Below are 15,087 nucleotides of genomic sequence, written 5' to 3' on the forward strand. Positions count from 1 at the left end.
AGTAAATTGGAGATTGTAACCAATGTCTCATTTTAGTTTGGTGGTAAATAGTCTAATTTCATTTGGATATGAGTTTATCGTCCTTTTAGTGTTGTGGTAAAAAGTCTCACGTTTGGTCCTCATGGAATAGTTTAGGTGTCATTGCAAGATAAAAAAAAAAAAAATTAACTATATTCTGTATTTCCCTTTTTTGAACTTGCATTAAATTCTTAGTGGTGAGTTTTGGAAAAAGTAGGTAACAATACAGATGTTTTAATGTGAACTTTGGTGATACAGTGTTATACTTGTAATATATGTAAATAAATTATTTTTAAAAAATAACTGAAGTCTTCATTTGGCTCACAGGTTTATCAATAAATGCATTTTGTAAGGACTGTATCACTAATAACAAACTTGTGCTAGCATGTGGAGCTCTGAACATAATGAGCAGCAAAACATAAACTCAAAAGACATTTAATCAAAAGCTCTTCTTTTATAAACAAAAAAAGCAACCAAAAGTTCAATACCAAATTCAAGTCCTAGATCAGACCACATTACTGGACAACTTCCTGTTCTTGAGCTTGTCTTTTAAGAGGAATGATATATAGTCCGTTCCTAGCTTCCTTTATTCTCCACCATCGGCCCAATCTGAAAAAGATTAAAAAGAACAGCTGAAATTAAAATCAACATGATGAAATGTGTAAATGCTGCGCAACGAACCCATTCACTTCACATTAGCGCCATCTAGTGGCAGTACAGTGTTATTGCACAAAAATCATGCCCTTGAAAATACACACATTGTAATTAACAATTAAATACTAACATAATACTACTAATAATAATAGCTAAAAATTACTTCACCTGTGCTCCTGTCCAACTCCTGCCACAAGAAACTTCCCAGAGTTTGAGAACTTCAGACTGTTCACAAATCCAGTCTAAAAGAGTAATAATAAAAGCTTATTAGCATTCATTATCCTGCAGGTTACACTTACTGTAAGAGCCGCACATCTGACAGGCACATAATTGGACACTGTGCAGTTGTGAAAAATAGTGGTATTATGAAATTCTACATTATTCATCCTCTCCAGATGAAGTACTGCACACACAATAAGACCTGATTCAATAGCGGACGGACTATAACCAGTCTAATAGAGCTGTATGGATGTGTACTGCTCACCATAGGGACGCTGAAGAGCGGCTCCAGGCCTCTGAATCCCTGCCCACACTTCCACAGCTGCACTGATGAATTATGGGAGCCTGGGGAGGGACAACAATAATGTTGATGGTAATCAGGTGTTTGGAGAGCAGTCTCATATGGAAATAAAGAAGGAGGAGAGCTTTGAGAACAAGGTCAAAGTGAAACCAGGACAGATTATGAGGGTAATATTGCACTTGAGGGTAATTGTGTGTGTGTGACAAAAAAGAAATGAGAGTTTGCAGGCGGTTGTAGTTTAAAGTGCGCTGGGTTTGTTAGTCGTGAGTGATAGTTGGTTTTTATGCACGTGTGTGTGTGTGTGTGCACCTGAGGCACCTGATGCCACAATGTCGGAGTTGTGCAGCGCCGCCACAGACGACACCCAGTAGGGCTGCTCCAGACCAGTGTTGCCATGGCTACCATGGGCTTGCTTCACCGTGCTCACCGGCTTCTTCTTATTAACCGTCCAAACAGATATAGAGCTGTGCAAAACCAAAGCACGAGTGAATTTAATTACATTACATATGAGTGAATTTGCTTATACATTAAAGCAGGGCTTAACGCTTACTTTTTTCCTAAGGAGCACATGTGCTCCAAAACTATTTTTAATAATTTAAGCTTTAGTTAACAATAACACTGGTAAAAATGTCATTAAATGTAATTGAGGAAGTCAGTGTAGAATGTTATACTGATTAATATTAATGAAAGTAATGCACTCTGGTAAAATCCAGCTCTGAAGTGAAAAAGTCTTACCCATCATCTCCACCTGTAACCATGTGTTCTTCATTGATCAGCTGGATACAATCAATGGAGCCCCTTCAGACAGACAGAAGACATACAGAGAAGTGAAGATAACTCATCTTTAAAGCAGACGAACCAAATGTCAAAACAGAAGTCTTATCCAGACCCAAACCCTGATTTACTGCTTTGATTGGAGAAGTTTTAAGGTAAGTCATGACCACTCACTCGTGCCCGTGAAAGACGAGCTGTGATTCTTCAGCAATTTTCCACACTCGGACAGTTCGGTCTCGTCCTCCCGCAGTCACGCACCTCTCTCTGCTCAAACAGTCCAACCCAGTGATCATGTCCTGATGGCCGAACCTGACGACAGACACCAATAAACACAAAAATTAAGCCTGAGAATAAAGAGCAGGTACAATTCTACCCACAGCAGCAGGTGTACCTACAGGGTTTCTACATAAGCGTTCTCGTCCACGCTCCACACTTTTATCGAGCGGTCGTGTGACGCGCTGTAGAGGGTATGAGTCCCTCGTCTAAAGGCCAAACCCTGCAGAGAAAGCATTCAAGCAGAAGCATTTAGAAAAAATTAAGTCAAATGTGAGCAAACACTTCATAAACGATCATCATCTAAAGTCACAATATTATATACAGTATAAGTGATGTTCTACTCACCGATACAGCGTCTCTGTGTCCTTTTAACTTGTACAGATGTTTACATGTCACGGGATCCCAGATCAGGATGAGTTTATTCATGTCCCCACTAGCCTATATAACAAATAAAATCATATCTATTACATTTTTCAATTAGTTGACAAAAACAACAAAATAAAAAAATCAACAAAGCACAACAAATTATAAAATAAAAAAACACCAAAAAAACCCACAAATAAATAAAAAAAATAAAAAAATTGTTTTTGCTCACCAAGGCTAAATTTATGTAATCGAAAATACAGTAAAAACAGCACTAATGTGTAATAACTTTTACATCTTCAACATTTTCTATTTGAAAATATATTAAAATGTGATTTTATTCTACTCAAGAAATATTACATACAACTATATTTAAAGTTAAAAACTATTTTGCAGCATTTCAGGATTCTTTGATAAACAGAAAGTTCAAAAGAACAGCATTTATTGGAAATAGAACTCGTTTGTAACATTAGAAATGTCTTTACTGTTACTTATTATCAATTTAATGTGTCCTTGCTAACTAAAAGTACTAATTGCTTTATTATTTACTTACAATAAACAGTACATGACTTAGATGACATTCCTAAACATTTATTGTAATATCAAACATATTATTAAAATTCATTTCATTCAATTGATAAGTTGGGCATAAATATATTAGAACATAGCCTCAAAATACAGACTGTTTAATCCCAAGGCTCAATCAAACTGTACTGATAAATAATGAATTCCAGCTCTCACCAGGTATTTCCCATCGGATGATATGGCCATACACAGGATGTGAGCAGTGTGTCCCACATGACGCCCCTCTGTTCCCTTCCGTCCTCCTGCGATCTTGTGCACCTTCTTTCCGCCCTCCACCTCCCCTGTAGATCACAATCATCATTCATTTAGAAGCAGATTGGCTCAAGTTAATACTGTACAATGCAAGCTTCAACGCCTACTGATATGAAAATGCAATCAAAGTTGATCTGTCAGACTCACATTTGATGATGGAGCAGTCTTTGCTTGCCGAGAAGATGTATTTCTCATCTGGGGTGATAACGAGACATGTGACAGAGAGCTTGTGTCCTCTCAACAGCCTGACCTCTGCTGGGTCTGGAGCGATGAGCTAGAAGAGACGTCAGGGTGATGTCAGAAACAGGAAGTAACAGTGGTATATGCCCAGCAGCTAATGAAAACACCACTCACTTCGTTGGCTATCAGTCTTTGCAGTTTGCCTTTCTGTTCCAGCTGAGGAGGATGAATAAAAACAAGTGATTATGGGACAAACAGGGATTATTAGAGCTCTTATTATAATAATCTCATGAAAAAATCCACTTACTGTAGCCATGTGTAACATCTTCCAAAATAAGAGTTTTAATAAAAATTTCTTCTGTATTGTTTGGTTTTCATTTATTTTATTTTTTTAATACAACTGTTTATTTACAATGACTCAAATCATACATCCTTTAAAACCTCTAGTTATTTTAAACTAGCCTTCTGAGATTTGTTAGTAATATTACAAAACAGTTCCTTTCTGTTTTAATATAAACGCATATATCATTCAAGAACTCAGAGCAAACTAAATTTGTTAATATCAAAATGTGCACGTGTGAGCTAAAATGAATAGTTAGTATAGTGATAGCTAAATAATAAATAGCTTAAAAATAAAAACAATGAAGATGTAATCATCAAAGAACCGTGTGCATGTGAATGAGCTGCTAAATTATTGAAATATTAACTTTACAGAAAACAGTTGAATCCCTGTGATAAATAAACTCATGTAAATATTCAGAACTTGTTTTTCTTGCAGCTTGTGTGTTTACATGTAGTCTAATGCCAGTATTAAAGCCTGCTTTTTACTTGATTTTACAATTTTGACAATCAAAGCCTTTTCATTTAACAATTAAATTACTCTATATATTTTTGATTCATATGTCTGAATGGATCCGCTGTCTACTTTCAGGACTTTAAAGATATTTTGGGTTCACAAACTTTCAAGCACCACAGTTTGTTATAAATTTAACTGACTTAAAGTAATGAGTTGTCAAAAATATTTAATGCAAAACTTCAAAGGTTTATGCTAAACATTTTCAGAATTAGGGTTGCAAAAAGATGGAAAATGTCCAGTAATTTTTTTGGAATATTCCAGGGATTTTTTGAAAGTTTCTGAAAATTTTCCACTCCTTTGAAACCCTATACAAAATAAATGAGCAAAAAGTGTGACCTCACACTATATTAGTTGTGGGGAGGTCGTGGCCTAGTGGTCAGCGAGTTTGACTCCTAACCCTAAGGTTGTGGGTTCGAGTCTTGGGCCGGCAATACCACGACTGAGGTGCCCTTGAACAAGGCACTGAACCCCCAACTGCTCCCTGGGCGCCGCAGCATAAATGGCTGCCCACTGCTCCGGGTTTGTGTTGACGGTGTGTATGTGTTCACTGCTGTGTGTGCACTTTGGATGGGTTAAATGCAGAGCACGAATTCTGAGTATGGGTCACCATACTTGGCTGTATGTCACGTCACTCACACTACATTAGTGATGACCCCCAGCTGAAGTGGACCTACCACATCCTCCTGCAGTCTTCCAGCGATGAGATCCGCTTCGAAAGATTCTTGCTCAGCTCTCTTGTCCTCTACCAATGACAGCACAGAGCACACAGGTTCAGAGAAGAGTGGCAATCGTTCAGGAAGCTTGATCTCAGTCATATCTCACACACCTTCCTCTCTCAGCTGCTCCAGGTAGAGTTTGGCCAGGCGCAGTTTCTTCTCCTGCGGCGTCTCTTCAATCTCGTCGTCTTCGTTCTCCTGCTGTTTTCTGTTTGGATCAGCACTGCAGAGGAAAGACATCGTTGATTTTAATTTATTTTTTAAGAAAATGAACATGACATCAGCGTTCATCCAGCACAACAAACTGCAGTACCTTTCATTTTCAGAGTCACTCGATATTTCTTCGTCCATTCGCTTATTGAACTTTTTTGATCTGCCTTTGCCATCATCTGCATTACTCGAAATGCAAAAGAATAATAGCAATTTAAATACTTTTTTTACAATATCAGAGGGGAAAAAGCATCAACTAATAAAATAAAATGAAAGCTAAAAGATAAATACAAACTAATTTCTCCGACGTACCTTTCTCTTTAAATCTCCTTTATTGGGAGCCGCAGAGATGACTTTTTTCTTTATAAAGAAAGACGACATGATGGAACATAAAACTAACTGTTTTTATGAAATAGTTCAGGATCGCTTGAGCTCATTTAGTGCTGCTTTGCTGCCGCTCACATGGTCACAAACACATGCTCCCTGTAGCTCTTCTTCTCGAGTGGTTGGTTTGCGCGTGTGTGTGTGTTTGCGCTACAGCGCAGCGTAACGGAGAGACGCTACATTACAGCCAACGCTTCAACTGAGCTGCTCTGATTAAAGTGCACTACACAGTGTGGGACTAACACGGATCTATACCGAATAACAACAACAATAAATTATTAGAAATTCATAAAATAATGCAATCTAAATGCACTACTACTACCACTACCACTACTACTAATAATAATATTAGCCGGGTCATTCCTGTTATACAGTGACTTTTATGTCTCAGTGATTTATTTAATCATATTTTCTCTAAAATGAGTCACATATTTATAAGATATGGCTTAAATTGTATATTTAGGTCTTCTTTATCACTTAAACAGAGATAATAGAAATTATAAATACTATTTTGTATTTTACACACCTTTTTATTGATATATGCATTCAATTTTATTATGTCCTCAGTGCAAAGTAACCAACTTCCACAAGAAATATAAACCATGAAATGATAAAAAACTCAAAATATGTTTTAATTATATTAAAGACTAGGCTAAACTGCCTCTAATTATACATATAAATCATGTGAAAATATAGTTTGTTTTTTTGTTTGTTTTTTTATTTTCTTCAATTAACGTGTCCCCGAAGTCATTTTCCACCCTGTTAGTACATACTTTCTCGCCTTCCAAAACCGACTGCAATTTCATTGAGACCATTTTATAGAAGTGACATAATTTATTTTTCCCACTGGAATTCATCTGTACAAACTGAGGTAAGCTTCAACTCTCACTCCTAACTTTTTTTTTAGTTTTTGAAATGTTATCCTGCTTGTCCCCCCTTTAAAGTTCCACCCTGTTAGGCTATATTATGGAGAATGTTTTTCCTATCAAAAAAAAAAAAAAAAAAAAAAATGTCTGAAAACAAAGTCTATGAAACTTAGTTATAAAAGTTCTTGTTCTAACTTTAGCTCTATTATTTAACAGGGTGGAATGTGAAAATAACAGGGTGGAAATTCTAATAGAATAAAAAGTTTAAAAAAAAGACCAAACACTAGACTGAGCAGTTCCACACATTACAGATGGGAAACCATGCAGGACAATGACTGAAAGCTTGTCAATATTAAAATGGGAAACCATGAAGTATTAAACTGAACAGCATCCCATTTTTTCCATCATAATTTTCCACCATAAAAACTCCACAAAACCCTGGCATGCACCTTTCCATTACTGTTTAGACAAGTCTTTTTGAATGGTTTTTGACAGTTTGGTAAATGTTTGTTAATTTTGTCAAATTTTGTGAGGTAACACTAACAGCATATATATTTTTTGAGCAAAATATTTAAATTTTTTAAAAAATAAGATGGCATTAACAAAAAGTACCTGTTCTTAATAATTAAGACATATTCTATTCATCAATAATTGTTTTGTTATTGTTTTTAAAATATATATAAAAAAATAAGATGGCATTAGGGACATATACTATCCAAGAAAAGCTCATTATTGTTTAACATTTACATTATTAACATGTTGTGATAACTATCTATATGTCCCTAACAGGGTGGAATATTTTCATGGCCAGTGTCTGAACAATCTACCCATAATTATTATTTTTTGAGTCCCAGAGCTTGACCAGTATGCATTCCTAATAGTTAAACATGTCACTATTTTGGTTAAATGCAAAAAACATAAAAATCATGTAACTTTTTTTCCAACACTTATGAAGCCAAAATGTTACCGCATACCAGGAATGACCCAGCCACATAATAACCTGGAGCTGAACACTCTCAAAACAGTGAAGATGATATTGGACTTCAGGAGGAACCCTCCCTGTATTACCCCCACTCACCATCATAGACAGCACTGTGTCTGCAGTGGAGTCATTCAGATTCCTGGGAACCACCATCTCTCAGGACCTGAAGTGGGACAATCACATTGACTCCATTGTGAAAAAGGCCCAACAAAGGTTGTACTTCCTTCGCCAGCTGAGGATGTTCAACCTACCACAGGAGCTCCTGAAACAGTTCTACTCAGCCATCATTGAGTCTGTCCTGTGTACTTCAATAACTGTCTGGTTTGGTTCAGTTACAAAATCAGACATCAGAAGACTACAGAGAACGGTTTGGACTGCTGAAAGTATTATTGGTTCCCCCCGCCCACCCTTCAAGAACTGTATACATCCAGAGTGAGAAAAGGGCTCAGAAAATCACTCCGGATCCCTCACATCCTAGTTACCCCCTTTTTAAACTTTTGCCACCATTTGATCAATTATTATTAATATTAATTATAAATGATGTAACTAATATTTTATTTATTTTTTATTTTATCTTATTGCATATGTTTGTGCCTATGCTTTGTTTTGTTTTGTTTTATTTTATTGCTAGATTTTAGCATAGTGTGAGTGCCCATTACTACTGTCCTCAGTCAGCTGTGCTCTCTCTCTCTCTCTCTCTCTCTCTCTCTCTCTCTCTCTCTCTCTCTCTCTCTCTCTCTCTCTCTCCTGTTGTTGGATTCACCTGCAGCTCTCTGGCTCCTCAGTGAGGGGGAACTGACACAGTGTAATGACTCTGTCTATAGTTGATGCAGTAGAGCCTCCTAATGGACTGACCTGCCTCTGTAATGGCTTCCGCTTGTCTTAAGTGCAAAGACCGTGGAGCCAAACACAACTCCATCAAGCGCCACAGACAGAGAGAGTGCTGGATAAACTTCACCGACTCCACATGACTGATGGACAGATCCTGGATTTTGGAACATTAAAAGATGCTTGACTGGACATAGTTGACAAACATCAGGTAAGATTTTTTTCTTGTCTTATTTCACGTTTTATATTAATTAAGTTTTAAAGAATCTAAATATTTTACTGTTTTTTTTTTTTTTTTTTTTTTTTTTGCTTTAAATATTCAGTTTATTTTCCTGAAAATTCAAGTGCTTTTCAATAATTTTAGTCCAAAGTGTTTAAGATAAAAAAAAATACACAACAAATAACTAAAAAAAAATAAAAATAAAAACAAATTAAATTAAAAAAAAAACAACAAAAAAAAACATCAAAATGAAAAAAAACATATTTACAAACTTAAAAATAACAGTACACAATAAAATCTGAACTTATGAAGGGTTGTATCCACTTTTGTGTGTATTTATGTAAAGTTAACAGTACATAATAAAAACAGGACTCCTCATTTATAATCCAAAATCAAAAACCTCCACATCTGTTTATTAGATGACCAGACAGTCTGGGCTGAGCAGAGAGATTACTGGCCGAAAAAACATGCCACCGGATTAAATGTGGAAGTCACTGATTTACCAGAGCTGTGTGTCTGAATCAGGGTGGGGGACTCCAGAGGTGCTATTTGTTGTTTTGCCATAATTTCATCCAGTTTTCACCCAGAAACCACCTCTGGAGTTATTTTTTTTGCTCTAAAAAAAGGAGGTAGTGAGAGGTCAAGGCATTATAAATCCATGATGATCCTAAACTGATTAACCTAAAACAAGCTGGAACATTCTGTGCAACTGTAATGGTGGTGATGTAATACAGCCGCTGTGCATTTTCATGCCAAATTACTCTGCATTCATTTTCTAGCCCCTATGGACCTGTGCTGATAAGCTGTGACTATAGACGATTAGAGATTATGATTATTGGCATTGTGAAATGAAATAACTGGTGGAGGTCATAATAAATCATGGCTGATCAGTTTCAAAAGATGTTCAAACAACACTATGGAATTACTGACAATATAAAAATACAGTAAATGTACAGTGAATTATTGCTTTCTTTACTACCTAAACTTTTTAAAAACTTTTTTCAAATAATTCTCTTACGCTCCCCAGTAAAAACAGTAATATTGTGAAATATTATTACAGTTTTAAATAACTGTTCTCTATTTGAATATATTTTAAAAAATTAATATATTTTTTTGATGCGGTGCTGAATTTTCAGCATCATTACTTTAGTCTTCAGTGTCACATGTTCCTTCGGAAATCATTCTAATATGCTGATTTGCTGCTCAAGAAACATTTATTATTATTATCAATGTATATTTTGATTCCAGATAGAAAATTCTTTTGATAGAAAGTTCAAATATAACTATAAACACACCTATACCTACATATATTTATACATATTGGCTAACTTTAATTTGTCTTTAAATTACACACATCATCTCAAGACTTCCTGGTCTAATTTTTAAAGCTATGAGAAGTTTTCTGGGCATTAGAGTGACTCTCCAGTAATGACATCAGTGAGATGATGTCTGTGTGAGAGTGATTATATGTGTATCGTGACGTCTGTGGCATGAGTGCATTGTAGTGCTGTGCAGGTGACAGCTCACGCTAACACTAATGCCAGAGAAACCCCAGCAGCTGCAGCCAAACAAGTGAGCTCATTATACTCCACTTCAAAAGGTTAGAGCACCATGAGCACCATGAATAGAGCACCATGAATTATTCAAACTGATCAAGCCTCCCTCGCTTTCTCAGTGCTAAGCCACATGTCCACAAATCAATCACAACAATGCACTGGACATGTTACGCTAATAGCCTGGTGATTTAGAAATGTTGCTAAAACCTTCCCTCAAAAAACGTGTTTTTTTTTGTTTGTTTTGTTTTTGCATATGATGACATGGTAATATCATGTGTTTGGACACCGGCATTATGGTAATACTATGGTATTTTTTTAATTATGCAGATACCGTGCCATCTTACACATCAGTAAACCATGCTGTAGTATTGTGTATTGTATTGTATTGTATAAGACCCTGAACATAAGCAAAAACATACATAGATGATTTTTTGAAAGACCAAACATGGACAAAATACAAAAAGTCCCACACACTATCATAGCTTGCCTTTTTTGAATTAATATAATGTATGCTTAAAATAAAATGTTTCAGGAAAGACATAACAGTATATGTATATGCACATATATTAATGTCTCAAAGTGCTCTGTAAAGCACCTGTTTTCCATTATTTTTTAATTATAGTATTATTTATTTTATAATAATACAGTATCTAATTATAATATTACTTAAAAAAATAAAAAGCACATGTGATCTCCAAACAGAACTGTAAATACATGCAAATAAGCTAAAATTGCTTAATGCACCTTTAAATTTGGCTGTAGTATACTCATTTTTGTGTATTATATTATATTTTCAACAGTGCTGACCTTTGACCTCCAGCCAATGAGTCCCCATTTTTGACTGATGGAAGATGGAGAAGTCTGCGTTTCCGCTTTGTGTTTGGAGCACCACACTGTAAACAATGGAGGCGTCTGGATTCCCTCCACCAGCAGATCTTAACAAAACTGAACTTAATGAGACATTGAGTCATGGCCACCCAATGCATCTGGCTCCCAGCATGCAGTTAGGGAGCATGTCCAATCCGCAATCGCGTTTACGAGACGTGTTGGGCCTCGTGGTCATGGTGACTCTTAATGCAGTAGCACTCTTGGCCAATAGCGGAGTGCTTGCTGTAATGGTGAAAGTGCCACATCTCCGCAAGTTCAGTTTGGTGTGTCACCTCTGCATCGTGGATTTGCTGTGTGCTGCTCTGCTAATGCCGCTTGGCATCATCTGCGTCTCGCCCTTTTTCGCCGGCATCGTCTTTTCTGTACTTGAATGCAGGATGTACATATTCCTTAATGCCTTTCTCATATCTGCCTCTATCTTTACAGTTACTGTGATTAGCATCGAACGCTACTTCTACATTGTGCATCCCATGAGGTACGAGGCTAAAATGACGCCTTGGTTATCCGCAGCCATGATGGGATTTGTCTGGGTGGCGTCTACTTTGCTAGGATTTGCTACCGTCTTCGGATGGCCCAGTTATGGAAGTAGAAGCTCCATTGCTGCCACCCATTGCTCTCTTCATTGGAGCCACAGCGGACACCGGAGAGTATTTGCTATTTTATTCTGCACAGTTTGCTTTTGCGTTCCAGCTGCTATTATTATTGCCGTCTATGGGAATGTCTATAAAGTCGCCCACGCGGCTGCACGGGAAAGAGGGCCGATTCCGAGCTGGACAATGGCGAGCAGTCATCCGAAGCATCGGTCTGATTCTGTCAACAGCCAGACTACGATCATCACCACCAGCACGAGCCTCCGCAGAAATCAAGTCCCTCTCAGGAAAAGGAGACTGGTTGGTGGTAAAGCGGCTCTTACTTTAGCCATCATCGTGGGTCAGTTCCTGCTCTGCTGGCTGCCTTACTTTGCATTTCACCTGCATTTGTCGCTGGGATTCTCCCATAGTACCTCTGAAGAAGCCGAAGGACTGGTCACATGGCTGGCGTATTCAACGTTTGCAGTAAACCCGTTTTTTTACGGTCTGCTCAACCGTCAGATCAGGGAGGAGTTGTGTAAGATGCTCTTGTGTTGCCAGTCAGCCGGCAGACCGGTGCGCCCCTCAGCATCAGGCCACAAGCGTTCAGGACATCAGGACTTTTTTCATTTTTTGCACAGGAGCGGTGACAGGGACGGAGTTAAATGCAGCTACCACCTGGCTACACCGAGGAGCACACTGGACCAGACTAGTTTTAGGATACCGGGGCAAATACCTGAAGAGATCACCTAAATCAGGGGTGCCCAAACTCAGTCCTGGAGGGCCGGTGCCTTGCAGAGTTTAGATCCATCCCCAATTAGACACACCTGAACCAGCTAATCAAGCTCTTACTAGGCATACTAGTAACCTGCAGGCAGGTGTGTTGAGGCAGGTTGGAGTTAAACTCTACAGGACATCGGCCCTCCAGGACCGAGTTTGGGCACCCCTGACCTAAACTATTCATGAGATTGACACGAGATGGAGGATTGGAGAGGATTAATCATTCATTTTTTGTAATAGATTTGCATTTTTATCATAAATTATTATTTCAGCACTTTATAAGCTTCGCTTTAAATACTGCATACAATAAAAATTCACCCTATCTATTTTCTTAATGCATGTTATTGATCTTATTGTGAACGATTCATCCATGCCAAGGCTCAACAGTATGAGCTTCTCACTCGCATTTGCAACTATAAATAGATGTGTGCAAACCATAAAATGTATTTAGGAGCATGTGTGCGAATAAAAAGGTCTTTGAGAGTCCTTAAAAATCTTTAAAAATGTAGTTTTATGAAGGTGATAATATATTAAATTGTATATCAAACAATCATTTAAAGGGTCTTAAATTTGGGGGTGGAAAAACAGGAATTATGATACAGCCTATAATGTAATTATTAAACTTCTAAAGACTATGAATTTATTAAATAAGTGCTGCACATTTCAAAGTAGAAATGCAGTGTTGTTGTGCACATCAAAACAGTTTGCAATCAATGAATGCCATACATTTATGCCAAAAAATGCTTATGATTTACTTTTGATGAATTGAGACAATGTTAATTTTATTGTGTTGTAATATGTACAATAGTAAAGCGTATACATTTCAAAATAAAAGTCCAGGGAATTTTTCAACTTGGACAGACTTGTGATTTATGGCAGACTTCTCCAGTCATTTAGTGCACTTAAATGCTGCCCCTTCACAATCAACAACTCACATTTAGATCTGTTGCATTTTATTAAGAAATATATAATAAATATAATATATAATAAATTGTTCACAATAAGATCAGGCATGTGCATTCAGAAAGCAAACAGGGTAGGTTTTGATGTTACATAGACTTTTAAAAGGTCAGCCACACTGCGACTGGCAACACAGTGACAACCAACGAACAACAAATGCCTTCATCCAATCACAGCCTTTTCTAGTGGTGACTCCGCCCATGTGTTTACAAACACAGAGCTGATTAGGGTTAGAACAACACAAACTGACATGACATAATTATTGTCCAAACTTTTAATGTCATCAAGCTTAACCAACATTTAAATAAAACTTACAGTGGGTATAGAAAAGAATCAGTCCCCTTTAAAATAATCACATTTTGTTGCTTTGTAGCCTGAATTGAAGATGGATACAGTTGTTGTTTGATCCAGCTGTATTTTGATTCAATTTTTTTTTCTGACATGTTGGTGTTATATCTTTTACTTGGATGTTATAAGTTGCACTGAGTAAATACTGCTGGATAAAACAACAACTGTGTCCGTCTTCATTCCAAGCTGTAAAGCAACAAAAAGTGATTATTTTAAAGGGGGGTGATTCTTTTCTAAACCCACTATACATATTCAAAATTATTTATTAACATTTTTAAAGTACTACAGAAAATACTTTTTTTCCTATTATATTATTGTATTTATACTGCACTATTTAAATAGTTAAATTTCTTTCTTTTTTTAAATGAGTAACTTAAATGACAAAAATACTTATTGGCTTTCATCTGATTAAACCTAAATCTTCATACAAAAAAAGAATATATTTATTTCTACATATTTATTTCTATTACTTATAGTGCAAAGGAGGACCTCAGCTGTCTGCTGTATTTCTTTTCTTTGGTTCAGGCTGTAAATGTCACACATAGGCTGAAGTGACAAAGACAAACTGTTTCGTTGTTCAATAAAGACACTAGCCATAGAAAGCTTGAAATATACTGACTCGGTTCAATGCAGCGTATGTTCAGTTGTGCTGCATTTACAGCTATATGGAGCCACTCATTACATCACACTATATTATTTGTGCTTTCTTTATTTGTACAAAACAATGTGATCATTACTGTCTTTCATTGTCATGGAGATGGATTGAGCTGTATTTGTGTATTTAAGAGGAGGATGGTACTGTACATATGTACAACTGGGATTTATTTCACACGTACATCTTCATGCAGGCTAATTAGTATATGCCACTCAACAATGAAGTACAATAAAGTATGAGCCACATCACTATGACTTTACTTTTGCATACTGAGTCTTCATATTCGTTGCATTTCTCCTGTTGGATTTTTGGCTCTGCCTGTCTATGAAAATCCTGAGACTTAGGCCAAATACATACGGTTATATAATATAGTAAATCTGCCAGAGGACAGCTGTTTCACATTTAAACACATTTAAGGCAAAGATGACTTTCTGAATTCTGTGCATTTCAGATACTATCAGTCTAAATTTTGTAATTATATCTCCATAATATTTCTGGACATGTTTTTCAATTCTAATGGGGAGATTTGAATGCAGATTAGACTTAATGGATAAAGCAAACTAAACTAGGGCGGTTGCAAAAAGAACATTTATAAAAGGCACTGGTCCAACCTCACAATACACGAGACAACCATTGTGGGCAAAGGT

General features: G+C 36.7%; 2 protein-coding genes across 3 annotated transcripts; one reads left to right on the forward strand and one right to left on the reverse strand.

Annotated features, from left to right (window-relative positions):
* Positions 1–232: 232 nt before the first annotated feature.
* Positions 233–5,963, reverse strand: LOC109063871 (U3 small nucleolar RNA-interacting protein 2-like). 2 transcript variants are annotated; one of them, XM_042766675.1, is made up of 15 exons: positions 5,718–5,963; positions 5,508–5,594; positions 5,305–5,417; positions 5,153–5,220; positions 3,797–3,838; positions 3,590–3,716; positions 3,347–3,471; positions 2,588–2,680; positions 2,362–2,462; positions 2,141–2,275; positions 1,928–1,990; positions 1,502–1,656; positions 1,157–1,236; positions 841–914; positions 233–627 (listed from the first exon to the last, which is right to left on the reverse strand). In XM_042766675.1, the coding sequence occupies exons 1-15, from the start codon at positions 5,783–5,785 to the stop codon at positions 534–536; spliced, it is 1,425 nt and encodes a 474-aa protein (XP_042622609.1). In that variant the 5' UTR covers positions 5,786–5,963; the 3' UTR covers positions 233–533. The 2 variants fall into 2 exon arrangements, with proteins under 2 accessions (XP_042622609.1, XP_042622610.1); XM_042766676.1 differs by having other exon boundaries at positions 1,511–1,656; positions 5,718–5,962.
* Positions 5,964–8,401: 2,438 nt separating this feature from the next.
* On the forward strand, positions 8,402–13,924 carry LOC122146622 (probable G-protein coupled receptor). Its single transcript, XM_042766677.1, has 2 exons — positions 8,402–8,675; positions 11,041–13,924. Exon 2 carries the CDS (start codon positions 11,143–11,145, stop codon positions 12,448–12,450), a length of 1,308 nt encoding a protein of 435 aa, XP_042622611.1. The 5' UTR covers positions 8,402–8,675; positions 11,041–11,142; the 3' UTR covers positions 12,451–13,924.
* The last annotated feature ends 1,163 nt before the right edge of the window (positions 13,925–15,087 follow it).

The sequence above is a fragment of the Cyprinus carpio genome, chromosome A11 (genome assembly GCF_018340385.1).
Source record: "Cyprinus carpio isolate SPL01 chromosome A11, ASM1834038v1, whole genome shotgun sequence".
Lineage (NCBI taxonomy): Eukaryota > Metazoa > Chordata > Actinopteri > Cypriniformes > Cyprinidae > Cyprinus > Cyprinus carpio.